General features: G+C 42.0%; 2 protein-coding genes across 2 annotated transcripts in view; one reads left to right on the forward strand and one right to left on the reverse strand.

Moving 5' to 3' along the window:
• The first annotated feature begins 8,412 nt into the window (after positions 1-8,412).
• On the forward strand, positions 8,413-15,025 carry LOC117727485 (N-lysine methyltransferase SMYD2-like). Its single transcript, XM_034527824.1, has 12 exons — positions 8,413-8,579; positions 9,531-9,594; positions 10,320-10,430; positions 10,518-10,578; positions 11,249-11,373; positions 11,576-11,643; positions 12,254-12,356; positions 13,477-13,587; positions 13,697-13,817; positions 14,047-14,221; positions 14,640-14,748; positions 14,945-15,025. Exons 1-12 carry the CDS (start codon positions 8,413-8,415, stop codon positions 15,023-15,025), a joined length of 1,296 nt encoding a protein of 431 aa, XP_034383715.1.
• A 643-nt stretch (positions 15,026-15,668) lies between these two features.
• Positions 15,669-27,157, reverse strand: part of LOC117727693 (tyrosine-protein phosphatase non-receptor type 14-like) — a 37,056-nt gene continuing 25,567 nt past the window's right edge. The window contains exons 14-21 of the mRNA XM_034528119.1: positions 26,392-26,861; positions 24,999-26,303; positions 22,742-22,882; positions 21,392-21,610; positions 19,410-19,538; positions 18,954-19,188; positions 18,516-18,679; positions 15,669-17,655 (exon numbers count right to left, since the gene is read on the reverse strand). Of these exons, the coding sequence (XP_034384010.1) occupies positions 17,527-17,655; positions 18,516-18,679; positions 18,954-19,188; positions 19,410-19,538; positions 21,392-21,610; positions 22,742-22,882; positions 24,999-26,303; positions 26,392-26,861 (2,792 nt within the window). The 3' untranslated portion in view covers positions 15,669-17,526. The remainder of the gene's footprint in view (positions 17,656-18,515; positions 18,680-18,953; positions 19,189-19,409; positions 19,539-21,391; positions 21,611-22,741; positions 22,883-24,998; positions 26,304-26,391; positions 26,862-27,157) is intronic.

A 27,157-nucleotide genomic window follows, 5' to 3' on the forward strand; every position in this document is an offset into this window, starting at 1 on the left:
CTGAAAGAGATGATGAATGAGCAAAGAAAATGGCATAAACTTATACAAGTTCCTCCTTAAGCAAAATACATTTTATTAATGAGCGATGTAGGATTCGATAGAGTCGATGTCTGGAATGTTGTATTTTACTATTTTGTTTTTTTACAACATAATTGCAGGTTGAATCACTGGCATGCTATCTTTATGAAAGGATGAATAGACTTTTTCAGAATACTTTAGATTATCACTGAGGTCTATAGACACATCTAAATCCTATAATTAAAGCACAATAATAAAACATCCTGAAGACACATTTGGTCAATGTAATGTTCTCCTCACAGTGGAGTAATTCATACCTCGAGGGAAGTTGTTTGCCTTCAAAACCTTTCAAACCTTTTGTGTGCATAATCATTAAACAAGTCCAGTCCAGCACTACCCGGATGCACATATTTATTAAAAGATGTATATAATGTACCATGTGGAATATTATGATGGAGCAGTTGAGTCAAAGACAAGAGGTTAACTATAACCTCAAGAGTCGGAGAGAATAGGTATTACAAAGACAGCCAACCCCCCAAAACATTTTAAAAGCTCAAGTGGAAGAAGATTACCTTAAAGCAGGCGTGGGACGGAGCTTTTTCTGGGAACTGCCTGAGAGTATTAATACAATAAGCACCGAAAATATAATACAAGAATGTTTTTATCAACGTAATCCGGAGAGATGAGGCCAAACCAACCTGGACTATAATCCCAAGGAGAAGTTCCCCATGTCATCTGTCATCTGGGACACACACACACACATGCACACACATACACGCGCACACACACACACTTATGGAGACACACTCACACACAGTGCCTCTCCATGTCTCGTCCCGGGTTCAAATTATCAACAGATAATCTTCAAGAGGATGTTGTCCCTTTGGTCTCATCTTTACTGAAATCTCTCCGCCAGCAGTAGGGGTCAAGCGGCCCTCTGCTGGGTTAAGCTATCAATAAAAGGTCAGCGTGTTAATATTTCTATTAATATGACATGTTTGACCTGATACTGATTATTTGGACAGTGGAACGGTTGCTTGATGGTAAATATCCTATATTTGATTTAGGCTTAATTTAACTCATCCAGTGCCATTTTTTGCAATTTAACAATGATCTAAATCTAAAGCATGAAATAAGTATTTTATTTCATGTTTTCTATATTTATTGCTTTTATTCTTTTCATGATTATGCCTTTAAGTGGTGCTCTAATGAGTGTATTTGCCTCCTGTAAAATCCTTTGGATTGCCTCTTCATTTCAAAGGTATACAGATTGGCTTGCCTTTATAATAAAACAGTTAGAAATAAAGCAGAATAACTGTCATTATGGAACACCTCGAGGGAAGAACGGACTTGAAGGACAGATACAGAATTTGTGTAGCTGACACTCTGAGGGCTGTAAGACAATGTCGTCTCCTCTCTCTCTCGCTCTCTTTATCTCTCTCTATCTCTCTCTCTCTCCCTCCGTGTTTCTGAGCAGCGTAATTTGAGTAAATGACAGGGGAACATCTGCTGTGCATAAGAGAGAGGCCAACACTTTAACATGCAGATGTCTCTCTCCATCTGCATTAATTCAATAATTACCGCAATGGAGGGAGGGGAGAAAATCTTTTTTTATAGCTTAAGACAATGTTATCTGTGCCAGTTGGTATGGGGAGGGAGAAGGGAGGGGGGTGAGTGGTGTGTGTGTGTGTGTGTGTGTGTGGGGGGGGGGGGGGGGGGGGGGGGGTATGTGTTGCACGTGCTGCTGGAGGTTTGTGAGAGGAGGGGTAGATTATTACACCATTTAGCCAGAGCAAGCTGTCACATTGTGGAGAATCTCACTAATTCCATTGTGCCCTTGGTGAGTCACAGGCAGACTCCAAGTGACCAGTGATGCCTCAACGCCACCACTTTGTCACCGGACGACCAACATTGTTATGTGTGTGTATGTACTTGACAACATATCTGCTTCAGTGTAGTGTTTATTTGTATGTGTGTGTGTGTGTGTGTGTGTGCGTGTGTGTGTGTGTGTGTGTGTGTGTGTGTGTGTGTGTGTGTGTGTGTGTGCGTGTAGGTACAGTGCAGCCCATCGGCCGAGGTCTCTGAATCCCCAATTAAAGGGAATTTGAGGCAACACCAGAGGATGACAGGTCAAGGCTTCGACATGCCACTGAATCAGTCCTGGTGACGTTTCAAATGTCAGGCAATCGTATTTTGGTTGGCACCATCAATTACAATAAAAATATTGGGCCAAGGAGAGCATTAACATGTAATGGTTTCCATTTAAATAAAATTACTTTATTGAGAGGTGGGCTCCAGTATCTCATTTTCAGCAAAAGCATTTATAAAGCAATCAGACAAATCTGGTTATAATGTCCTTGTTCAATGAGTGGAAAAGTTGAAAAAATTATTTAAATGATATCAAGAGGTTAATTTTTGCACAGTATCACTAGAAGTTGTGTTTAAGTCATTTACCTGCTAATCTAATTGTGCAACCACAGTAGCAGGTTGTATAGATTAACATGAGTTCCACCAAAAAGCAAACCGATGCTCCAGCAACCTCTGACGGCTCACGACCCCTCAGAGTAAAGGTCAGCCTGTCAATGAGCGGCTTTCAGATGCGCTCACAGACACACAAACAATTAAGGATGTTCCACTATACGATTACACACCGAAGATAAACATACAACCTGACATAATACCCATGAGCATGCACACACTTGCTTTTACAGCCACGCAGACACACACACACACGTATCTGACTCTTAGATGCCTGCCAAACATTGGGACAAAGGAAACTATTTGTATACTGAGCAGGCCAACTTCCTTTGATTGCAACAGTGCTGCTGTAGGAAACAATGCACAGGCAGGCACTATTAATACACCAAGGAGAAAGAGAATTCCTCTTAGAGGAAAGCTCAAAGGAGCCATCGGCCGAGCTATTTGCAGACTTAATGACTGATTGGATGACTGACTGCACCACACTTACAGTGGTCTCCGCATCTTGTCTTACTCGACTCCTTCCTTCTGCAAGGACTTCGACATGCTGAGACATATAATATGTTGGGCATTAGCGGGTCAGTGGTACATATTCTCGCATATAGTTTCTGACTATTGTGGTTGTGACAGTTCCAGTTTATTCCAGATATCTAATTGAAGAAAGTGCATGAAAAATGTAACAGATCTCTACCACCGCTGTGTCGCGACCACACGCCAGTGACATTTGACTGTTGGTAAATAGCTGCCCGGCCACACTTATGACCGCCTCTCCTTTCTAAAAGTGCCCAGTTAAAGAGCATCAAATCCCCACTCGCTAAACCCACACAAGCCCAACCTTCATTAGCATAGCTAACAAACTCCCTGAAAGAGCAACAGTGAGGAGAGAGAACAATGGCAGTCTATTAAAGGGGGAGATGAGGGGGTGAGAAGAGGAGACGAGGGGCGAAGCTATTGTTCTGGTCTTATTTAGCCCTTGGTGTCACCCTGCAACTGTTGTCACTTCTAAGTTTAGCCGCACGGCTGAAGAGGACAGGAAGAAGAAGGAGGAGGGAAGGCAGGAGGAGGAGGAGGAGGAGGAGAGAAAGATGGAGAACGGAGGGAGGGTATTTGGACAGGGAGAGATGGTGTGACGAGAAAGAGGGGAGGATGAAGGGTGCAGGATAAAATGGAAGATGGAAAGAATGCAGAGTGAAGTGATGTCAGTCTCCGTAACCCAGATATGTTCACAAAATCATGGCTCAAGTCTCATGTTAGAGACTTCAGCAATGTCACCATAACGTTCAGGCTTAACAATGATATGCCTATTTATAGTCATTTCACAGCAGATTAATTATATCCTAGTACAAGCAATTCATATTGGTATAAATAAATAGTGCAGTCATGACAGGATACAATTAACAGCCTTATTGTTTTACTGTTTCTTTGAAATGAACAAAGACAAATGGCAGTATTGCATTTGAACTGATACTATAAGCAAACCTCTTAGGCTTAAGTCTCTTAAGCTACACAAACAAAGTTAACAAGCGCACAGTGGAGCACCTGAAACACTGACCTCGACCTTTTTAGAGTTGCAACGATGAGCTACAACACAATTATTTGATTCATCTTTTTTTGTCTAGATGACCTCGTCAAATGTCTTGTGTTGTTTGACCAAAAGTCCAAAACCAAGATTTCCAGTTTACTATCAAATATGACAAAGATAACCCTCAAATGCTCACATTTAGGAAGATGAATAAATTAATTGTGAGCATTTTTGCTTAAATAATTTTGCACTTTTTGTAAATGGACAAATCTCATAGAAGCTGCTCTGAGATCAGTTCAGGTGTACCAGGGATGTCACAACATACCTCACATATCTGCTTCAGAAAAAATGTTCACTGTGCCTTATAACCCTTTTAGAGAGTCACGATCATTATTAACAAGTCAAAGCCAACTCAATAAAGATGAATTGCAAGTCGTGCAAAGTTCTTTTAGTTGCATTATCCTGATGGAGCGAGGACCAAACCTTTCTCAAGTATTTCCCATACTCTCATGCTCTTTCTGAGTCAGTAAAACGCTGTCTCATAAAAGCAGTGTCAGTGTTTGGAAGGCATGAGAGCAAACTAGGATACAAACAGACAACCAAATGAGCAAAATAAAAGAGATGAGGCAAGACCAAAGGAGAAGGAAAGAGGGAGACAGATTAGCCCAGCTGTCTGCTCATAAAGCGGCCGAGGGGTGAGGCGCTAAGCCCTCCAGTGAAAGCAGAGCTTAGGTGGGTGACACAGGGCAGTGGACCCCACTCAGCCCGCAGTGGTCTGCAGCATAGGGCCTGAGCCAAAGCAAAGACACATGGATAAACAGTGGGAGATGAGACTCCGCGCTTGCAAAGCCCGCCGGGCTAAGACGGCCCGAGCAGGCGAGCAGGCAGGTGAGCAGGCAGGCGGGCAGGCGTCACATTCCCCCCCCCAGCCAGGAGTGGAGACAGGGGGGTTAAGGCTTAAGGCTTGGCTCCCTAACTGACTGACAAGGGACGAGTCGGGATGGCAGACATTGTCTCAGTCAGTGAGTTCACCAGCAAGAATGTGGATTTATTGTATATTGCTTGGGCTCGGCTCAAGAGGATAAAGGCACAATTACGTAGGATCTTGACATGCACCCCCTCCCAGAACACTGCCCCGAACGATCAATTACACTGCCCCCACTCTTTCCACTGTACGCAAACACACAGCACTGTCCATCTCTCAAGCCGTGTCCTGCTGATGACCCCTAGTTAGCACAGCAGCCTGGGAATGGCCTGTGATGACAAGGTCATCGGTATGAAGGGAGAAGGCCTGGTTCACCACTACCGCAGGACCGAATGTAGCACAGGGTCTTTAACCGCTCTGGATTTCACACACAACCGTCGTCCACGACCTTGTGGCAATTGAGGCATTAGCAGCTGCTGTTTTATGAGGTTCCCAATGTGACAATGTCCATCCATCAACAGTATGGTCATAAGTTATATCTACAGTATTTTCGATAGGGTGTGATTATGTTGTTTGATCCTTGAAGAGGTGCAGGGGGAAGAGAGCTCTGACAATGTGCAGATGAATTATGACGCAGTAAAAGTGTAAATATGCAATAAGCCTTTTAACACAGTTTATCTTCCCTTGGATAGCTTATTGATGATAATAATAATAATGTATATAAAAATACAGAGAATAATACTGGTACTGCAAACCTTTACATGTTTTCACTGGTTTTCTTATGTTTTCTTATGTTAACAATGAACCAGTCCACCTACAGACCACACTGTGTTGTCTATAGTTGAATGGCCCAGTCTGTACAGTCTGATGCCTCCCGTTGTTTACGATGATCCTCCGTCTGCTTGGCACGTCTACTTTGATTACCAGCATCATTTCCTCAATTGAAGACCAGTTCTGCTTTGAGCTTTGGACCTGAGGCCCATTCCTATTACACTCCGGTAAGAAGGCAGAGGGGAAACACCATTTCATTAACGTTTCACACATGAAATTGGATTTGCAAATGATTTAGCAATTATTTACAGATTATAAAAGGTGTGACCATGGAGCAGTTTCCCTTACAAGTATTATTTAGCAACTTTTGATTTCTAAAACACATTCTCACAGAGAAACCTTCCATGATCACACACAATCAGTATTCAATCTTGAAAGGTGTCCCTGTATACATCTGGCCTTACCCTGGACATACTCACCTATTTCTGGCCGCAACTAAAATATTTGAATTAATCTGTTAATTATTTTATTGAATAATCAATTAATCATTTGGTTGATGAAAATAGTGGGAAATGGCGATCACAATTCCCTCTTCTAAGATTGCAACTAACAATTATTTTGATAGCTAATCTGTATTATTTTTTATTTGTTCTTGGCTTGGTTTATTAAAATGTTTTGTTTTTTTAAACGCACACGTCACAGTTTACCGTAGCCTGAAGGAATGTCTTCCAATACGATCAATAGTCTAAAACCCAAACACAGTCCCTTTATATATATATTGATATGTTTGAAACTTTTTCTCATCCGATACAAACATCATGGTGGGATTCATTCATTTGAGTTCAGGTCTCTCAGACCAAACAGGTCAGGCCGACTGTATCTATTTAATACCTCTGCCCTGTATCTTTTCTGGTCGGTCTCTTATTCCCTTGATTTTCCCTAACAGGGTTTCCTTGAGAACTAAATCTACTTAGGATTTATTGTTTCTTATTATTTCTCATCATTGGAAATAATAATCCTTTCACCTAATCCCCCACTCCCTCCCTCTCTTTCAGATCATATTCATCAAGATCATCCCCTCTGACAAAGCAAGAAATCAGCACAGTGGGGAGGTCCAACGGATCGCGTACTGGAACATGGGGGTTTCCTCCAAATCAAATCAGGTTCCTCTGATGTAATCAAGACGAGACGCCAAAGACGACGACATAATCTCCCGGGGACATGCCTCCTTTGCTTGCACATTATTAAAAAATGAGGAGGAACAAATCTTTAGATTGAAAGACTGGGGGAAAAAAATGAAATTATAATGAATCGGGCAAAACTGGGGCAAGGTTGGATAAAGCCTTCAGACACAGATGATGGACAAATCTTCACCGTGGTGTGTGTGTGTGTGTGTGTGTGTGTGTGTGTGTGTATATAAATATTTCAATTTACTCAAGATCAAGTTGCTGACCTATGACCTCTGTGTACATCAGGAGAGCAGGTCGTCCCACTACAAGTCACTTAGTTTTTGGTGGACTGCATCATGGATGGGCTTCTCAATCATTGGAGGGTGCGCTTGCAATAAACAACCACATGGTGGCACAATATGTCAAAAGTGGACACCAGCTAGGAATGTAATGTCTCTTTCTATTAATCTGACCCGATCTTTCATGATGAACCGAGTATCACACGTAATGCATAACGGAATCAAGGCCAATGTTTGTTGTGGGGGCTGATCTACAAACGCACCGCCGTCACAACACAGAGAATTACATTTTAATAGAGTAGACATTAACTGCAAAGTCGTTCTTGGCCTTCACCACCAGGGGGCCTCATGTGACTTTACCTTCAGTGGAACACTGTGGAGAGGAACTGTGGGCTGTACAGCTTGGTTTTTAGTTTTTAACACATCCTAAACATGACTTGGCATGGCGTCAGATGTTTGAGGTGGAAGTTTAAAAAAAACAAGTATTATAACATTATGGCTGGTGTTCTGCCTGCAAGTTTACAATTGTTTAGCTAATATGGGTTTGTTTTCCATGGTGATGTAGAGTTTATCCACAGTGGGATTATGTCCTGGGAATCTTGGTGCATATCATTTCCTGTCCTCTCCTCCCGAATGTGTTTTTCAAGGATGGACCTTGTGATTGACAGGTCACACGGCGTTGTACAATCTGGGAGTTATCCAGCTGTTTTCGTCTTACAACTTAAATCCTTACACAATGTGTTGAAGTGAATTGTAACCCTTATGGTGGCTTAAATACAGATACAGTAATATATTACTGTATCTAAATGAATGAGTAAAAAAACTATATATATATATATATATATATATATATATATATATATATATATATATATATATATATATATATATATATATACACACATACACCACATTGTGTGAATACGTATAGCTAATATCAGGAGATTCTGATGTTGAATTTCAAAATAAAAGCTCTAGGAAATCACATTCATGAGCAAATGATTCATGATGTTAGATTAGATTCAAAACGAATTGGTGCATAATTACAAACTAATTTCACTTCAGAATAATACCGTAATGCCTCGTGCACACGCGTACAGAAAAAAAAAGAAAAGAAAAAAGACGTGCGGGATGGATTGACCGCAGTGGGTATCACCTCGACGTGACAACTCCCAGATCCTTGTGAGTGAACAGTCACTGTGGAGGAAGACCATCGGAGAAGGCATCACCATGGGCAGCATCGCGGGCCTCGAGAGGTTCGACAGTCCGGGTAAAGGACGAGCTCTCCGGGTTACCAGACCCTTCAAAGTCGGAGAGCTGCTGTATTCCACCCCGGCGTACACCTTTGTGCTGTCATTAAACGAGAGAGGCTTCAACTGCGAGTTCTGCTTCACCAGGTCAGTGACAGCTCACTTCCCATCCTATTGCCTTTTGTAATCATGAACATCGAACAACAAATCGACTCAACACTGTAGTTGTGATAGTATTTATGATGTCGCCTAAATAACGATCAGATATAATCTGATTTAAGTATCTAGTGTTTGTCGTCCTATGGTCTGCAGGTGGGTGTGGATTCAACTGTTGAGAAATAAATGTATCAGTATTCAGTATCCAAGCAACCATGCAAAGGGTTTGTATTTGATAAGAATATGTAAGGTTCATTATGGATGATGATTGTAGCTACTTTCCTGTGTCCTTTCTGAATCTGTAAATGCTGTTGCTTTCATGCTCTGACTTTACACTGAAAAGTTGCTGAAGTCTAATTATGTGCACATTTTGGATTCAACACGTTGTGAGAGAATCAATTATGTTTGATACAGCTCACTTCAGTTGGCTACTGTGTGTAGAGTAGTGTGCAGATTGCATATGAGTGTAATAATCAGTGATCACCATGAAACTCTGGGTTACACCTGCACTTTACGTCCGGTAGTGTGTTCCCGGACACCGCTAAGCAGCTTGTTGGACTCAGCCGCCCTACCGACAGTCTGAAAATAAAATGTGTGGACTTTTGCTTTACATTTCAATGTGATGGAGAGACACAGCTGGTCAGTCATAATGCCAGCTCTATTAATACCACAAAATTGCTTCATTGCATTAATTACGATGGGCCAGCAGCAACTGCTGCGTCTTGTTTCAGAGTAATGGAGCAGGATGTTAGATACTCAAATACAAGTAGATACTCACATACAGATACATTGAAGTCTGATCAGGTTGATATCCTCTGAGCTCAGATGTCTGATGTTAGTGCTTGTGTATCTGGAGAAGTAAATTATACAAAGAAGTGTGAGGATCTTTCGACTCATATGCTGTTTACAATCTAATATACTCTGTTTTTGTTTCATACATAGGAAAGAGAAGTTGGCGAGATGTGGGAAGTGCAAGAAAGCCTTCTACTGCAATGTGAAATGCCAGGTAGGATGCAGCTGGGAGAGGGACATAAATACTCTGGAACATTGGGATTCCTGTGAAAGACATTGGACCTTGTAATGTCGCTCAGAGCTCCAAACTATTTGGTGTTGCCTTTACAACGGCTGTTGGAAAACAAGCAGAATCACTCAAGGAATGATAATATTGCCTTGTGGACGTTTTAGCAGGAGTGAAACATCTCAACAGCTATCGGATGGCTTGATGATTGCTGACTTTGCATCTTGCACCACCAAAAGGCTAAATGTAATGTCCTTTAACAGTTTATGATGTTATACCTCTAAAACAAATTAATGAAGCCCTGCCCCTCTCATGTAAGCATGCAGCAATAACAGCTTTGCCTGTTTAATGTTGAGCGGTCTGATGATGTAGAGCTGAGCCTGCAAAGCTACGTTTAAAATGACATAAAAGAGCCAACAGTTTTTGCCCCACTAGTAGTAGCACCAGTAGTAATTACTTTTTTTGTTTGTTTTCTACAAGTTCTCCCCTTTTTCATCCATCCTATTTTGTTTTCTGGTGTATAAGGAGCATGTCACGACCGTGGGTAAAGATGCACTAACTCAGAGAATGGAGACAATGAATGGATGAGTTTGCATGGTAAGAGGTGAGGGAAACATTGCGGTGGGTCCTTAACTGTAAATAGTTTGCTCGACCTTAGAAGTTCACAGTTGAATCGGCTTTAAACTACAGGGTTGTGTGTGTTTTTTGTGAAGAAAGAGGACTGGGCCATGCACAAGCTGGAGTGCTCTGCCATGATTGCATTCAAAGAGAACTGGTGCCCTTCAGAGATATCTCGCCTGGTGGCCCGGATCCTCGCCAAAAAGGTCGGCCAGTTAATAAAAGACGACACCATTTGTTTCTTCTTTTTCTGGCACATTATTCTGTTAATAATCATGCCTCTTTTTCCACAGAAAACAAAGAAAGAAAGATGTGCTTCTGAGAAGATCTTGCGCATAGACGAGATACAATCACGTGAGACATTTGCCTTCAACACACATGCATGGTTTTTGTTTGAGATTTGACTTTAAAAAAAAAACTTTAAAAACCAACTTGGTAGGTGTCAGATTCAGCATAAAGTTTCCAGAGACTTCAGTCCTAAGGGTCACAAGATATCTCTCTCAAAAAAGCACAACCCATTCAGATTAGTCTGGCAGAAACACCCATGGCCTCATCTATATATATCCCATAGGTGTGGGTTGAATTACACAACGTAATGAGTGAAACAACTTTAGACTAACACAGAGTGCTGACCGAGTGTCTGATTGAGTTAGTGACCTAGAACTCATAGTTGAGGTTCAGTTCAAAACCATAACAAAGTATATCAACCAATATTCCCTGATTTCAAAGAATATTACATGTATAAAAGTAGATGGTGTATGTGGAACAAAAATCAAAGTGGCTATTAAAGCGGAATTCAACCAATTTTAATATGAATGTATGTCTAAAGACTTTGGGAAGTGCTACTGCAAATGTAAAAAGATGATTGTAGAAAATGTAAACGTTTGCAGATTTCTTACTAGTTTTTTTTTAGTAGGCAATAATAGTCTAAACATATTTTGCAAAAGAGTATGCACACTATGCTTGGTAAATACATGAATACACATTTAATCAATCACAATATCGATCCCTTCTCCTGTAACAGACGTGGAGGACGTAGATAATGAGAAAAGAGAGATGCACGAGGCAGATGTTTTCGGACTGCATCGTTTTTTCTCCAAACATTTGAAGTTACCCGACCATAAAGACCTTCTCACACTCTTCTCCCAGGTACCACACACAAATCATTGTCAAATAGGCCTTAGCATGTACTACTAACAATTTGCCTGTCCATGACTCTTCCCCATCACCCTTTGGAGTTAAAGAAGAGAAAAGGCAGAGCAAATCCTATATATTTTGATGAAACACCAGCAAAATATTGGTAATATACACTTGCGTTTTCTTTCTCTTTCCCGTGTCATTTATTCAACAGGTTGCCTGTAATGGTTTCACTATAGAGGACGATGAACTGTCCAACATGGGTACTGCAATCTACCCAGAGTAAGAAGGATAACGTGCATGCGCATGAGCACATTTTCATTGTGTACTGTTTGACGCCTGTACGGGTACAGTAGAGTCCACGGGGCATTCTCCCCTCCCTACACAGCTTATATGTCTTAGTGTTTTCTTTCTCTCAGCTGCTTCTTTGGTGTTAGTTCCCTCCTTTTATTTTGGGACATTTGATTTGGACTCCAGTCATTGTTCTTGAAAAAAAAAAAAGAAAAAAAAAAAAAGACATAATGGAGAAGGACAGCCATGTTAATCCATGAATGCTAAAAGCTACGATTAGCTGTATTTGGTCATGTTTTAAAGGTCGGTATTCAGGGCAACATTTAACAGCCATATTGTCAATACTTCCCCAGTTTGTCATGTGGTGGTTAAATCGGCGCCCTGCGGCTGTTAGGTTTTTAAAAAAAAAATTGTTTAAGGCTGTGTGAGAGTGAATTTTCCCTCCTGCCACCCAGGTAATAGCAAGATCACAAACATATTTTAGGGCCCCTCGGGACTTCTGTAGATAAGTTGGCACTTTTCTCTCTGCTCCTACTTCATTGTAAGAAAGTAGAAAGCTTGATTTATAGTCTTCTGTTTCTTTCTGTCTGTCTCTTCCCAGTGTGGCACTGATCAACCACAGCTGTTGTCCCAGCGTCATAGTCACAAATAAAGGGACGTCAGCAGAGGTTCGGGCGGTGCAGAACATGAAGCCTGGAGATGAAGTGAGGAAAGGGGACAGCTGCCATTAGATGGGGTTGGGTTCTGTATTCAAGTGTGCGTGTGTGTGTGTGTGTGTGTGTGTGTGTGTGTGTGTGTGTGTGTGTGTGTGTGTGTGTGTGTGTGTGTGTGTGTGTGAGAAAGGGTCTGTCCGTGAGCTCCATTCGATTAAAATGTGGTGGTTCAGCATGCACCAAATCGAGACAAGAAATAATCACAAAATGACATTCAAACTAGTGAAGAACAGTATATGTGTTATGTTTAAATGATACAATACTGCCTTGTAATCTTACAGTAATATACAGGGATTGATCACATTTAAATTTTGTAAAAGGATGTGCAAAATGTGCCTTTTTGCTTTTGTGATAGACGAAGTAGAAAAATACCACTCTTTACGATTAGCTTAGCTTGAAGACTAGAAACAAGGAGTGAGAGCACCTCCACAGCTAAATAATGAACACCTGTTTTACCAACATTTGGGGCTTTTACAGGGGTTATTTGCGAGGCACAGTAACTTCCTGGAGTCTCATCATCGGCATAAGGCAGCCAAAAGCCTGTGGGGATCAGGTTGTTACAGTACCTTAGGTTAGCTGTTGCCTGTTTCCAGTCTTTGTGTTAGTTGGCTTTGTATTAACAATGAGTGGTATCAATATTTTCCATTTAAAAAAAGAAGCAAATAATCATATTTCTCAAAATGTCAGATTATTCCATTAGATTTTGAAACAAACTTGATAGGTTTGTGGTTAATCAAAATCTTTTGTTTTTCAACACGGGTGGTTTTGGAGTAAAATATATTATGGCTGAGATAGTATCTTAAGATGGGGCTGAGATTGAAAGGCTGAGATTGAAAGGTGAAGACAGGAGTGTGAAGGCTCACATTAGCATCACTGATACTTGTCAGGGTGTAAAGGCAACACTGTAAAAGAGTGTGTGTGCGTGGTTTATGGGGGGGGGGTGTAGCAGCTGATTTAAGAGGCCAGCGGGGTTATTTTCAGACTGAGCTCCTAAACTGCAGTTTAAAATCTATCTGGCAGCACATGGAGACAATCAAACAAGAAGAAAAACATCAAGGAAAGCTTGTTCATTCCCAGAATTTGGATTCTCGTGTGTTATTTCCACCTCTAGGTGCTCATCAGCTACATAGACGTCCTCTATCCGACAGACGACCTCAACAACAGGCTGAGAGAGACCTACTATTTCACCTGCGACTGCCGGGACTGTAAAAACAAGTCTAAGGCAAGAAGTGCCGAGTGGAAAAAAAGACAAAATCATAGAACTGCCATTGTAATTCATGTGTAAAACGTAGAAACAAAACTTGATCGTTTTGTCCCGTTTTCACATCTAGGACAAGGAAAAGTTAAAAGTACGCAAGCGGAGTGACCCCATAGAGCCAGAGGTCATCAGCAACATGGTGCGGTACGCCAGGAAAACCATCAGAGAGTTCCGGGCTGTGAAACACACAAAGAATATCCTCTCGCTAAGTAACGGCCTCTTGTGATATACAATTCATCTTTTTGATTCAAGGAACCCCGCAGGTCGGTTTAGTGCCTATGAAGCTGTCTGAAGCAGACGGTTATTCTTCTGCAAAAGTAGCTTTCAAGACTCTAAAACATCTGACTCTAGGATCAGAGGCCCCGTTGAGGCTTCAGTAAAACCTCAGCTTGTTTTTCGATACGGTCCTTGACTCTGTGGCACCCCCTAGTGAGTTGCTGGAGATGTGTGAACAGAGTCTGGAGGAGATGGGAGCCGTCTTTGATGAAGCCAACGTCTACATGCTCCACGTGATGTACCAGGCCATGGGGGTTTGTCTCTACATGGAAGACCCGGAAGGAGCGCTCACATACGGCGAGAAGATCATCAAACATTACAGGTGACGAGACCACATGGAACCAAGCAACAGATGCTTTCACATTGCATTGTGGGAATTGTATTTTTTGTTTTTAGATTGAGCGTTACCAGGAACTAAAAGTCAGGATATTTGAGCCTCCGTTTGTTTAGTTTGACCTCTTTTTAATCTGTTGCATGCAAGTCCATTCATTTCTAGAAAAACGTAGAATGTATGTTTGTATAAAAAGTAATGAAGGTAATTAAGAAAGTCAAACATTTAGTTTTCTTTTCTTCATCATTACAGTACTGGAGGAAAATTAAATTCAGTGTTTTATTGTGACATCAATGCAATAGATTACCTTTTGAAAAGCATGTTGTCAATGTGCATGCCGTCATCTAACTACTTTTGTCTTTGTAAGCAATGATTTGTCTAATCGGCATGCATTCTCTCTCCAATGCAGCAAGCTGTATCCACCCTTCTCTTTGAATGTGTCCTCCATGTATCTGAAGTTGGGCCGACTGTACATGGGCCTAGAGAGGCGCTCAGCGGGGGTCAGCGCTTTCAAGAAGGTAACATGCACGTCTGATCTTTGATCACTTTCCTTCTCAAATACAAAAGCAAATAGGAAACTGTTTTCAATACACAGTGCTACACACAGTTTCAATTGGTACCGAAAAGGGAGCGAGGTTCAATATACCCGGACCCAGAAATCACGTATATACTTGCATGTTGTATAATGCTGTACAAATGTTTGTGTGTACACAGGCAATGGCCATAATGGAGGTGGCTCATGGGAAGGATCACTTCTACTTGACAGAGTTGTGCAAAGAGATGGCACAAAAATGAGGAGTAAAGAAATGATGGAACGTGGCTGGGACTCCTTTGATTCGGAGCTTTACAGAACCGAAGGCACTTTCTATTCTTTTTTTGTACGGAAGCAAAAATACAGAGCATTCATGTTTTTATGCAAAGTTTAATGCAATAAAAGTATTATGGAATTTCGGGATATTGGACTCAGTGTTTACATCAGTGTTGTGTATGCAGGCATGTATTAGTTTGAATGCAATCTTGAATGCAAGATATGTTTGTACCAAGCATGCATTTAATGTTAAATGTGAAAATCTAACATTGTGAACAGATTTTCTGACGGAGGTTGAGCACAAGATTATCCCAAAAATTGTTAATGATTTCATGCTCGTTTTGGATTGTGACTGACACGTCAAGCTTGGACCCTGTCATCCATCAGAGTGGAGTGGTGGACGCGTGTGTGTGTGTGAGTGCGTGTGTGTGTGTGTGTGTGTGTGTGTGTGTGTGTGTGTGTGTGTGTGTGTGTGTGTGTGTGTGTGTGTGTGTGTGTGTGTGTGTGTGTGTGTGTGTGTGTGTGTGTGTGTGTGTGTGTGTGTGTGCTCTGCGAGAGAAACCCTCTCCAGCATACGCACATTACCAACAAAAGAAAGTTATTAAAATAAGTGAAATTGTGTCCCCGGTGTTAAAGAAAATAAGGCTTTATTGCATAATAAGCAAGTACGACAGCTTCATACATGTCTGGGGACAGAAAAACAAACGGCTTGATGCACTGAAAACGCATATACAAAACATATGTACACAAACTTTGAAAGGTATTTGGGAGTTTTGCCAAAAGAGAATTAAGGGGAAAAATTAAATATCAACAAACAGTGGAATGCCGTGTGAGGAAATACTGTCACGAAGAACAGAAGTGCAACAAAACACTTATATGTCAAGAGAGCATAAAGCTTTTACTTATTTGAGAATATATACATTAAAATATAAAAATGCATGCATAGTTTATTATGTTGCGGTATTTTTAGGGTACCAAGTCAAAAAAAGAAACTATATAAAACATTTGTAGAATGCCCATTATGTACAAAGTCACTTTGGACTCGGCTGGCTTTGCATCACAATTCAGAAAAATTAAAATAAAACATATTTAAGGTAACATTTAAAAAGGAAATTCTTGTGTGTAATTTGTATGAATTGAATCAAGGAACATTGCAACATAGTAATCTATTGGGCTTGGATCAGATACTAAAGGCTGCATATCTTCGTGTCACTTTTATACTATTCTCCTTTACAAAAATAAAATAAAAATCAGTATTCTGTCAAATCCTTAAACGGGAGTTAGGTAAATTATATGAAATGTTTTAGTTGTTCTTATCAGAAAAACTATTAAATACCAATTTAAAGATTTAATATTGATTACCAAACCCATCCAGAACCTAAAACAAAGATAGGTCCGTCAGCTTCTACTGGTTCATGTTTTAATAAGGCACAATGATTCAGTGTATACAGTATCGAGATACATTTCGCTATTTACTACAAGCTGTGAAATGATACATTTATGAATTATCTCTAATTCATTGAATAAACACTTTTTTAGACTTTTGAAATGCATTTCGGTAAGATTTTGTGATCAGACACATTTGATCATAAGGGGCTGCAGCATTAAAATGCACGTTGCTTGTTTATGTGTGTTTGCATGTGGAGGAGGATCTCAATAGAAATGAATCAAGGAAACTGGGAAAGACTCTATTGACATTGACAAAGAAGGCTTTCTGAAAAATGTGTAAAAATGAAGACAAGTTCAAAGATGAAACAAAATTGACAGGGCAAGGATCAACATGCTTGTTAATGCTCTGTTCAGTGGCAAAGGTGACCACAATCTTGATAGAAATAAATAAAAACATTTGTTACAATGTTGAAGTAAATATTTGCTGTATTAATCAATACTCTGTTGAAAATAAAAGCAACATTTTAGAACAGTGATTTAAGGAATACTTTTGTTTGGCAAACTCTTTCAGAGTATAGAAAATAGTAATACTACTGCTGCCACTGACTGCTCATGCAGCATAGTGCCATTTCTCATAATGGCTAAATAATTAACGAGAAATGTAGCAGGCAGGCAATCTATCCAAAATGAAACTGAAGTTAGATTTCTTAAAGATATTTGTCAAGAAATCTAAAGAACACACAAACACTTGTTTGGGGTAAAACGTACATACGTTCAACAGAAGGACCACGTCCAAGAATTAAACCCGGGGGGAGGGGGGGGGGGGGGGGGGGGGGGGAATAACTACATACGCATATTAGAAGAAATGGTCGTCAATTTTTGTACAGGCCTACGCAAATCCTTTCCTCCTTTGAGGTGAGTTAGTATGAAAATCCACCAGAATTTCCATAAACTGCCACATAGAAAACTCAACGTGAATCTCCGTATCTGCATCCAACTGTCAGTTACCCGCTCCTGTTGCACAGTCCTCGTGTGAAGTACCATTGTTGTTGTCTGGTGCCATTATGCAACGCGGGTACAAATGTCAGCACACACGGGCTCAGATGAGACGGGAGTTCTTGAGGAACTGAATGAGGACCTGGTAGACGAACGTGTACTGGGAAATGGTCTGCACCATCAGCATCCTCTGCTGCCTCAGCCCTGACAACATGGTGGGAACCTCCACGGGCTGAAGGAGAGACCGACAAAATACGGTGATTGAAATAAAAAGACAAAAAAGGAGGACAAAGTGAGAGACAATCCTTTCAGGGCATAGACTGTAAAGTGAATTTTGTGCAGTAACAAGGCTACATGTATGTTAAAAAAAGACAATAGACTCAGAGTTGCATTAAAAGTCCACTTAACTGGCTCCTCTCCTGTCACATGTATGTGCATTGTCTCACTACAGAGGATTCACTGAGTTAAATAATAAATCATACCTGGATTTACCTGGTCTGCATACTTGAGAGCGTGTATGTTTTGGCAAATGCAATGTATATTGTAAAGTAACTGCTTGAAAAAAGGGCCAGTCTGTAGGATTTAGGTGGTCTATTGGCAGAAATGGAATCGAAAGTTTGTTTTCTTTCATGCATTATCGCCTCAAAATAAGAATCGTCGTGTTTTTATTACCTTAGAATGAGCCGTTTATGCCCGATTACATTAAGTGGGTCCTCTTCCCGGAGTCTGTTATGTTGCACCGTCACGTTTCTACAGTAGCCCAAAAAGGACAAACCCAACACTGGCTCTATGTAGCGCCGTTCGTGTTCTTCCACGCGCTCGGCACACAGGGAGAAGTCTCCGTTGGTTGAAAACCTGCAACCTCACCGCTAGATGCCGCCAAATCCTACAGACTGGCCCTTTAAAGGCCACACGGTCGGCATCTTCATGAGCAACATCTTGATTTACAAAATAACCGACTTGTATGTTTTTTTTTCATCCCAAATAATTAAGCAGTGTATCAATTCATGTGATACTTGTGATCCTAGACATGATAAACGCTTGACAGCCCATTCCAACTCTTTGCACCCTGTAAGACCACAGTCCACCCACCTCATTGTGCTCCAGGCAGCTGATCATGAGCTCAGTGAGGATGACCACTCCGGTGCGTCCCACCCCGGCACTACAGTGAACCACTACGGGAGGATTGAGGCTCTTTGAGGTGTCCAGCATGGAGTTGGTGTGTCTCCTTACAGACTGGATCTCCTCCAGGTAGGCTGAAGGAAAGAGGATGGAGACAAAAGGTAAGATGTGGGCCTTGTGTCTGCCAGGCTGAAGAGAGAATTTGTTCTCTCTCTTCTGGATCTAAATTCGTGTTTACCACAGGCATGAGTGTGATATAGACATGGAATAAACATGTTTCACAAAATGTCAAACTATTCATTTAATTAGACATGAAATAATGAAGGTATACTGATTAATTCAGCCCTTTTTGTTTGCATCTTAAATGTCACACAAACTGATGATGATGATGATAATGAGGACACTCACAGAGGAATCCCTGGACATATTCGGGACAGCCCTGCTCAGGCCAGTCAGTGTACTGCAGGTGCCAGACTGTCCTCTCCTGGCCAGACAGCAGATGTTTGACCTTTAACCCCGTGGTGGCGTAGCAGCCTGAGTCGGTGCGGAATTTGGTGGTCACCTTAAACTTGCCATGAGTGGCTGAGTTGTGTTTGGAGCCCAGTTTGGGCCAGTAGCGGTGACTCTTGGATCGGCCACCCTCCTGGAGGGAAGAGAGGGTAAAGATGGGAGGATGGGGATAGAAAAAAAAAAAGAGGATGAAGGAAAATAGATGATGAGCTCTAACATATATACAAAAGACACAGTGACACATACTCTCACTGCCATCCCGTTTTTCCACACAAAGGCAAATGCCAGCTCTCTGACACTGAAAAATATCCACAGCTGCATGTGCCGTGTGTGTGTGTGTGTGTGTGTGTGTACCTCCTCAGCAGTAACCATGGCGATGACGTTGACCCCCTGCTCCCAAACCATCTGCCAGAAGTCGGCACAGGTGTTGGCTAGCGGGCCCTGGGTGGCAATGTAGTGCCACTCCTCCCCTCTGATCATCACCTGGGAAAACACACAAAGAATCAATTAGTGCACGTGGAGATTACAGTTGCTGCAGTGTAAATAATAATCAGTCTATAGATGAATAAACAAGCTAAGCTGCTTACTAACAACGTCATTTTAATTAAATACAAATTACTTTATACTCTTAAATATATTTTAAAATGTTAAGAGCTTATTCATACAAAGACAATAATCTCATCCACCACTGGAGGGCAGAATAAACATCATGTTTAACCAGAGTTTGAGTCTTTTCTCTCATGTATAAAACCCCCTTCTTTGGCTTTACTTTAGCTTTCCCTCATTAATAATCGCAAGGCCACACACAGCACTGGAAAAACCTCCCATCTTCAATAAACTCCAACCACACAGACTTTGGAGTGCCGTTACATAATGAACATGTCCCAGATAATTCCTCAGGCCACCTCGTGACTGTAAACACTGTATTAAGACATGGATAGGGAATAAACAAGGCCTTTTGTTCTGTGGCAGCTACCTTAAATAACGGGGAAAGTAAGAGGGTTACACCGTGATAGGCAGCGATTCAGTGCTGCTTTGGTGAAATGCAAACTCATGCATACACACAAGCTTGTGCACACATGCTGTTTGCAACTAAGCATGAATAGAACGCTAGTGAGAGCCGCTCAGGTTGACTTAAGAGGGTTTGGAGTTTGGACCACATTCTCTGGGAATTCCACAAGCTCTGTGAGCTTAAAAAAAAGGCACAAACAGCCTTCAACAGCTGCCTTTCATCCTTTCCTCCGAGCCATTCGCTGCTCAGGAATGACCACAACAAAGCCTAGCAGAGAGCTGAAAGTGTAGAGTTTATGCTCTGGGGTTTAATTTATGGCGTAAGATGTGGGTGTTGCAACGCATTGTAAGACTGTAACTGTCATCAACTTGAAACCGAACACACAAACTTGAAATACTTTGTGAAAATGTTGAATTTGACTGTCAATATCATTCTTTCCCTCCTTATTGGTTCACCACAAAAACTGAAGGATAATTTAAATCCAGGCCAATGTTGTAAGATGTTATCCATCTTTGGGTGTGTTTCCACACACCTGTTTTTATGCACATTTTAGATTTGCATATGAAAAATACAGACATTTTAACCAATTTTACGCTCGGCTGAGGAGGGGAAAGTCTGTGTATTGATAAAAGCAAAATGTAACCAGTGCAAGGGAAACAGACTTGGTGAATAAATCAGGACCTAAACCGCCACTGAAGACACCAGCTGAAAACACAAGATCCATGTGGAGCGTTGAGGAAACTCATTAAACAAAACATGAATGCCATCTACGCTATTATTCCACACTTTGAGGTTTGACTGCTGCGTGTGTAATGAGATTATTATGTTGCACTCTCTTCTTCTGCAATCGTATAATGGAGAATTTGAGAGAACTAACCGATCACACCAACAGTAGTGGATGGAAACAAGCATTGATTTGCATTTCTTTTCAACAGTTTTCCATAAATCCAGGTGTTTCCATAAACTGATTCCTGAGTCGTGAATATTGCAACTGCCCAATGAAAACCATGTATCTTGGTGATTTAGACATTTTCAGAGAAACTGACAATCAGGTATTGCGTTATAAATTTAGCTACTTAAGCTAGATAAATCATTAAGAAAAAACATAGGATTTCCTGTAAAAAGTTATGGTCCCATAGGCTTTTCTTTTTTTTTTACATTTTGTAGATACATGGCTTTCCCTGGACGATATTGCATACACAAAAAGACCTCTAGGCATCCCACGAATCAGATAAAGTCTGGATGACAAGGTAGGTGCTGTAATCATCACTTCAATTACTTTTTTACACTTTTTAACATTTTACCCTTGACCCCTCGAGCACACCTTGATATGCGAGGCATTGATGTAGCCCGTGTTGTTCTCTTTATTTGGCACGAGCTCAACCCGATTCTCTTCGTAAGGAACAACGTCACGGAATCGGTTGCGCTCTGTGTTTTCGGGCAGAGTTGCTGTGGTGAGAACACAGTCTGCTCTCTTCTTGGGCACCTGCTCATACTCAGTGAAGACCCGCTCCTCTTCCAGCTTCAACTCCAAGGTCTTACACTGAACAGACAGAGAGAAAAGGGAAAGAGAAGGGGGGGGGGGGGGGGGGGGGGGTTGTTACTCATTCACATCATTCAGACGTTTCTCTTTTAGCTCCAAAAGGAGCTTTTATTCGTTTACATTCCACCACACCGAAGAGACTATTCAGACCAGAAGAATCCAGAAATCTCCTTATATTATACGTCAACATTTCTTGTCAACATCGGCACTCACGGCTGAATACTGACTTCGACATCTAAGAACTCGAAGCATGTATAATGCATCAACAAAGCTGTAAAAACGGCATGATATGCAGTGGTGGCATTCATTCTAATGGAGGCACATGTTTATTAGGCCAGTCATGTTTGAGAGGGCAGCATCTCTGTCTCGCTCCCTTTCAATCACTTTCTGTGTGGCTCGCTCGCTCGCTCTCTGCCGGGTCACATTCTTAACATACCGACGGGCCTAGAGGCGATAAGCACCACCATGCCACGCGTTCCACAGCCCACTTAGGGCTTGCCCCCTTTAGCTTAGCAACAGTCTGGACAATGGCTGGGTTTCACACCTCCGCACTCAAAAGGGAGCCAACAGACAGGATTTGCAAAATGAAATGCATTAAATAGTGAGATTATCAGAAACTGTCTAGGAGATTTAAAGCGAGACAATCTTCAGCCGAGCTTGTGGCACTCTAAGATTCTTGGATGAAGAGTGCCTTACAAATAGAATGCATTATTATTATTATAGCTTCCTTTATCACTGCCAACAGGTGAGAAATGTGAGTTAAAAGATGTTAATCCTCCAATCATAAAAAGAAAATTGGTTTTACATTGGATCTTAAAATTTTTTTATTCTTTAACTATGAATGAAGATGATGAAAATATTCTTAAACCAGAAAAGCAGCAGTTGTGAAATGTGTTGCGATTACATTTTCGGTCATAAAAAGTGGTTTGATTAAGTAATTAATGATCAATTGTGAACTTGTTTTGTTCCTACATAAAACAAGAAACCACCAAAACATTTCCCATTATAATGCATCCCGAAAGGTTTGTGCAGAACAATCTACTGAAATGTAGCAGAAACACAAAAAATGTCAACCATAACAAAAAATGCCAACTCCACATATATCTTACAGAGTAAGAGCAATCTTCTTACCCGTTCGTCAGTCGCAGCCTTGGCCCCTTCGTCTGCAGGACTCTCGGCGACAGGCATTCGGGCCACGTAGAGTCCGTTGAGCGCAGCCATCATCAGCGGCCTCTTCATGGAGTCCACAGACATCTTCTGTCTTTCCAGCGTCTTCAAGAGAGAGGAGAATCCTGGTGTCATGGTTACAGGTACTGGCAGCATTGCAAGACTGACTGACCTGCACTGGCCTCAAAACGCACATGTGAGCGTTTCGAAGTGGGTGGGGAGATTTTAATGTGCATATAAGCGCGCGCATGTGTGCGTCCTGTTCGTAGGGCAAACGTGGCCGTACCAATCCTCTTGTAGTCCGTCCAAAGGGGTGAACTAAAAAGCCCTGCAGCTTCTTTTACATCTCACTTCGCCCTTCTTTTGATGCTTTCATCCTTGTTTTGTCCTCTTTCACAATTGTTTCATTCTTTCAGCTTTGTTTATTCTCACCTACCTATTTGGCCTCCTTTTCCTGACAGAACATACGTTCCCCCTCTGTCTTTTTTCAGCTCTACCACGCTAGCCAAACTCTGACCCACATTGCCCGGTCCCTACTTCCTCCAAGGATTACCTCACCTAATCTCTGAAGCTATTAAACCCCCAGGACAGCTCCACCTCCTTCCTTCCCTGTGGGACAGTCACAACAACAGCTTGGGGGTTACCAGGGGCGTCCTCTAGATATGAGATACACCATTTGAGAGATAACTGTTTTTTTATTTATTTCATTGACTCATGCTAGAAACAGAAACCCACACCAGGTCACTCTGGAACAGGGAGGTTTATCTCAATTAAGTGAGGCGATTATGATTTAACTTACACCTGGACTCTGGTGCTGTGTCAAATGGTTGTGTCTTAACATGGAGCCAATGTACACAAGAACACCAAACCCAAAGAATAATCTGAGGGATTTATAAAAGGTTTTAGCAGCCTGGGGGGACTCGGAGCCTAGTGCTACCCTCTCAGGTGCTGAACCCCGGATTACTGCTAATTGAATGAATGAAGCTATGAAGCTAACTAGCTAGCAAACAACAGACTGAAATATTTAATTCTTTTTTAATATATATTTTTGCAACTATATCATAGCATATTATTATAATTATTCTAGTTTTCTCTATCTTTTTATTTTCCTGTATTATATTATATTTCCGATATATATAATAATAATAATAATAATAATATTATATATTAAGTATTCTTCTCGCTCAAGCTCAATTAGGGGCACTCCGATGTTTCCCTCTGGATCAGGCGGTATGAGGATGGAAGGCTGGGTCACCAGTAATATATGCAACTGACTCTTAATCCCCCCCCCCCCCTCAAAAACAACGTCCCCCTCCCGAGGGTCTGGAAGCTGTTTTCTTCTTTTTATAAGGATCAACAACGGGCCAGCCCCTCCTCAAAGGGTCTGGGTGAGACCAAAAAGCTGGACCAATCATTCCAGAAAAAGAAAAAAAATGCAAACAAAAATAAAAATAAACATGTCTTATTAATAACAACAAAACAATAACCCGGTTGACACTGCCTGCCTGACCCACTATGGAGTTTCCTGACAGTGCCCTTGTCGTGCTTCACTGCAAGTGTACGGGCTGACTTTATTATTGTTTTTGTGATGTTTGCAGTGTTAAAAAGGCACATGTTTATCGCATGCATATATATACACATGTATATATGTATATATATATATATACACACACATGTATATATATATATGTGTGTGTGTATATATATATATATATATATATATACACACACACACACACACATATATATATATATATATACACACACACACATACATGTATATATATGTATATACATACATATATACACGTGTGTGTGTGTATATATATATATATATATATATATATATATACACACACACACGTATATATATATATATATATATATATATATATATATATATATATATATACATACACACACACACACACACACACACATATGTTTATGGATTTTGTCAAAAAACCTTATTTGATACAATTTCTCTGAGCCCAAAAATCTAATTTTGTGCAAAACCCAAAGATGTTGTATATAGATTGCAATAGTATATACTAAAACTATACTTCACATCTGAAGTGTTTGAAGCGCCAGTGTGGTCATATTCTGTCAATTGACCATTTCAGCACTGATAAAAAGCATGTACGGTATTATTAAAAAATAGGTTGGCACCAACATAAAATGAAATGAGTCAACGCATTGACTTACTGAAGGATCGTCTTACCCTCTGAGCGATTTCCCGCTCCACTATGCTGTCCTCTAAGGAGAACATCTCCGACACCGGCCTCTCTTTGACCGGCTCCTTCCTCACCCTCTCCTTCACACTGGTCAGGTCTGGTTCTGAAATGGATGGACCTAAAACACCCCCATTCACCCCACCCTGGTCCCCTCGGGTCAGTGTCCCACCACCACCTGCACCACCACCACATCCAGGCCCGCCGCCCCCTGGGCTCTGCCCAGCTTTGTGCGCTCGGCCATGGGCTTGGTTTGGGTCCATTGGTCCCTGGTTGCTCTGCAGTCCTTGATTATGGTTGTGGTGGTGAGTGTGATTGTGACTGTGGGTGCGGATTTGAGCATTACTAGGAGGTCTAGGAGGACCAGGGTACTCTGGAGGGGGTTTGTTAGGCAGCTTGGCCAGAGCAGCCTGGAGCTGAGCGCTAATGCTGATGTCCTCATTGAGACCTGGGATTTGAACATCCAGCTCAGGCCTCTCCTCTTCCTCTTCCTCTTCACTCTCACTACTGTGTATGAGCATGGTAGCATTAGAGAGAGTCTTTTGATGCTGATAGGCCTCTGCCCCAGATGGTGTTACAGAAGACTCAGGTGATTTCTCAGCAGTCATCTGCATGGGCAACTCCTGTAGCTGCTGAGGTGGAGGCTGGGTTTGAGGCTGAGGGGTTTGAGGCTGGGGCTGAGGAATGGACTGAGGCTGAGGCGGCATTACATGTTCTCTGAGAGTATTCCTCCGATGCAGGGGAGCATTTATGCTCTTCATCACAATGCCCTCCATCCCTCCTCCTCCACCTCCTCTCATGCTGCTGATCACCTCCATGCTGTGTCTCTTTCCCAGGGTGGAGCGGTGCTTAGCAGCTGCAGTTAGTGGTTCACTAACCTCCTGAAGGGACTGGTGCACCACGGCCGAGCTGTCCGGCTGGAAGGTCTTGACCGACAGCTGCACCATGCGGGTCACCAGCTCTGGACTGCTGCCCCCCATGCACCGGTGGCGGTGGCTGGCCAGGTCTGGCGTGCTGGTGGCCGGGCGGAAGGAGCTGGAAGGGTAAGGTGGAGGAGGGCGTGACATGTGGTTTCTCAGCATGTTAGCTGTAGCGGCATAGCTTCCCGCATTGTTCCCCTGTTGTTTGGTATTCGCCAGCTCAGGCGTGCTGACCGTGTGAGAGATGGAGCTTCCTACACCTCCAACCCCGCCACCGCCTCCACCTCCATTAACGCAGGGTGAGTGACAAGGGCCCTGGCTGCTGGCAGGTCCTCCCTGATGAGGGCCATGGGACACTGGCTTACTGTAGCTGATCTGCAAGGCAAACATTAAAAGAAAAACTGTGTGAGATGTAATGAGCAATACATTTAACAAAATCAAAACACAGATAATTCACCTGTACCTGTTTGGCGTAAGGTCCCGGGCTAGGCCCCAGGCCATGATAAGGGCCCCTCTCCCTCATTTCTGGCTGGCTATACACCAGAGCCTCCGGCTGGCGGTAAGCACATGCATTGCTGATGTTCAGACTGCGCAGCGATTGGCTGTGGAGGTCATGGTGAGCGGGGAGCATGCGTTGCTTCTGCCGCATGACAGCATCATACTCAGGAGTGGGCCGGTAGGACGGAGCAATGATGGCGCTGTGGCGGTGGCTGGGGATGTAGTCAGGGCGCATGAGCTCACTACCAGGGATGCTGAGGTTGGAAGACATGGGAGAGGGTGGGACGAAAGTCTGGGACTGATTGAGCGAGCTCAGGCTGGGGCTGCTGTACATGCTTCCATTGGGCACGGTACCGTTCCGAAAAGGAAAGTCCACCGGGCAGCGGTCCAGGCTCGTCTCTGACTTGTAGTAGGGGTCATCATGGAAGATACTGTCTAAAAACCAAAAGAGGGAGGAAGGAAATGAAAAAGCTGATTTTTTTTGTTTATAGTTAACATAGTGGAGAGTGTTCAAGTTAACAAAATGAAATGAAAAATCAAGAGAAAAGAACATACATTACTTCAGGAAAAAGGGGACAAAAATGATCTAACAGCGAAGTTTAAACCTAAAGTTGAGTATACTGGAGGTGGTTCTGGTGTTTTCCAGTAAAGCAGTAAACAGCATGTGTAGCACCTTCAAGGCGTTTCTGATGTGGCAAAAATTATATAATTGTTTGGGTCTGGTTCACTGT

This window comes from Cyclopterus lumpus, chromosome 24 (genome assembly GCF_009769545.1).
Source record: "Cyclopterus lumpus isolate fCycLum1 chromosome 24, fCycLum1.pri, whole genome shotgun sequence".
Taxonomy (NCBI): Eukaryota; Metazoa; Chordata; class Actinopteri; order Perciformes; family Cyclopteridae; genus Cyclopterus; species Cyclopterus lumpus.

Excerpts from the sequence above, each read along its gene's own strand:
- LOC117727485 (XM_034527824.1), top strand. The coding sequence starts at position 8,413 with ATGGGCAGCATCGCGGGCCTCGAGAGGTTCGACAGTCCGGGTAAAGGA. Across the intron at positions 11,374-11,575 it reads TTCTCACACTCTTCTCCCAG|GTTGCCTGTAATGGTTTCAC; the intron begins GTACCACACACA and ends TTTATTCAACAG. Across the intron at positions 14,222-14,639 it reads AAGATCATCAAACATTACAG|CAAGCTGTATCCACCCTTCT; the intron begins GTGACGAGACCA and ends TCTCCAATGCAG.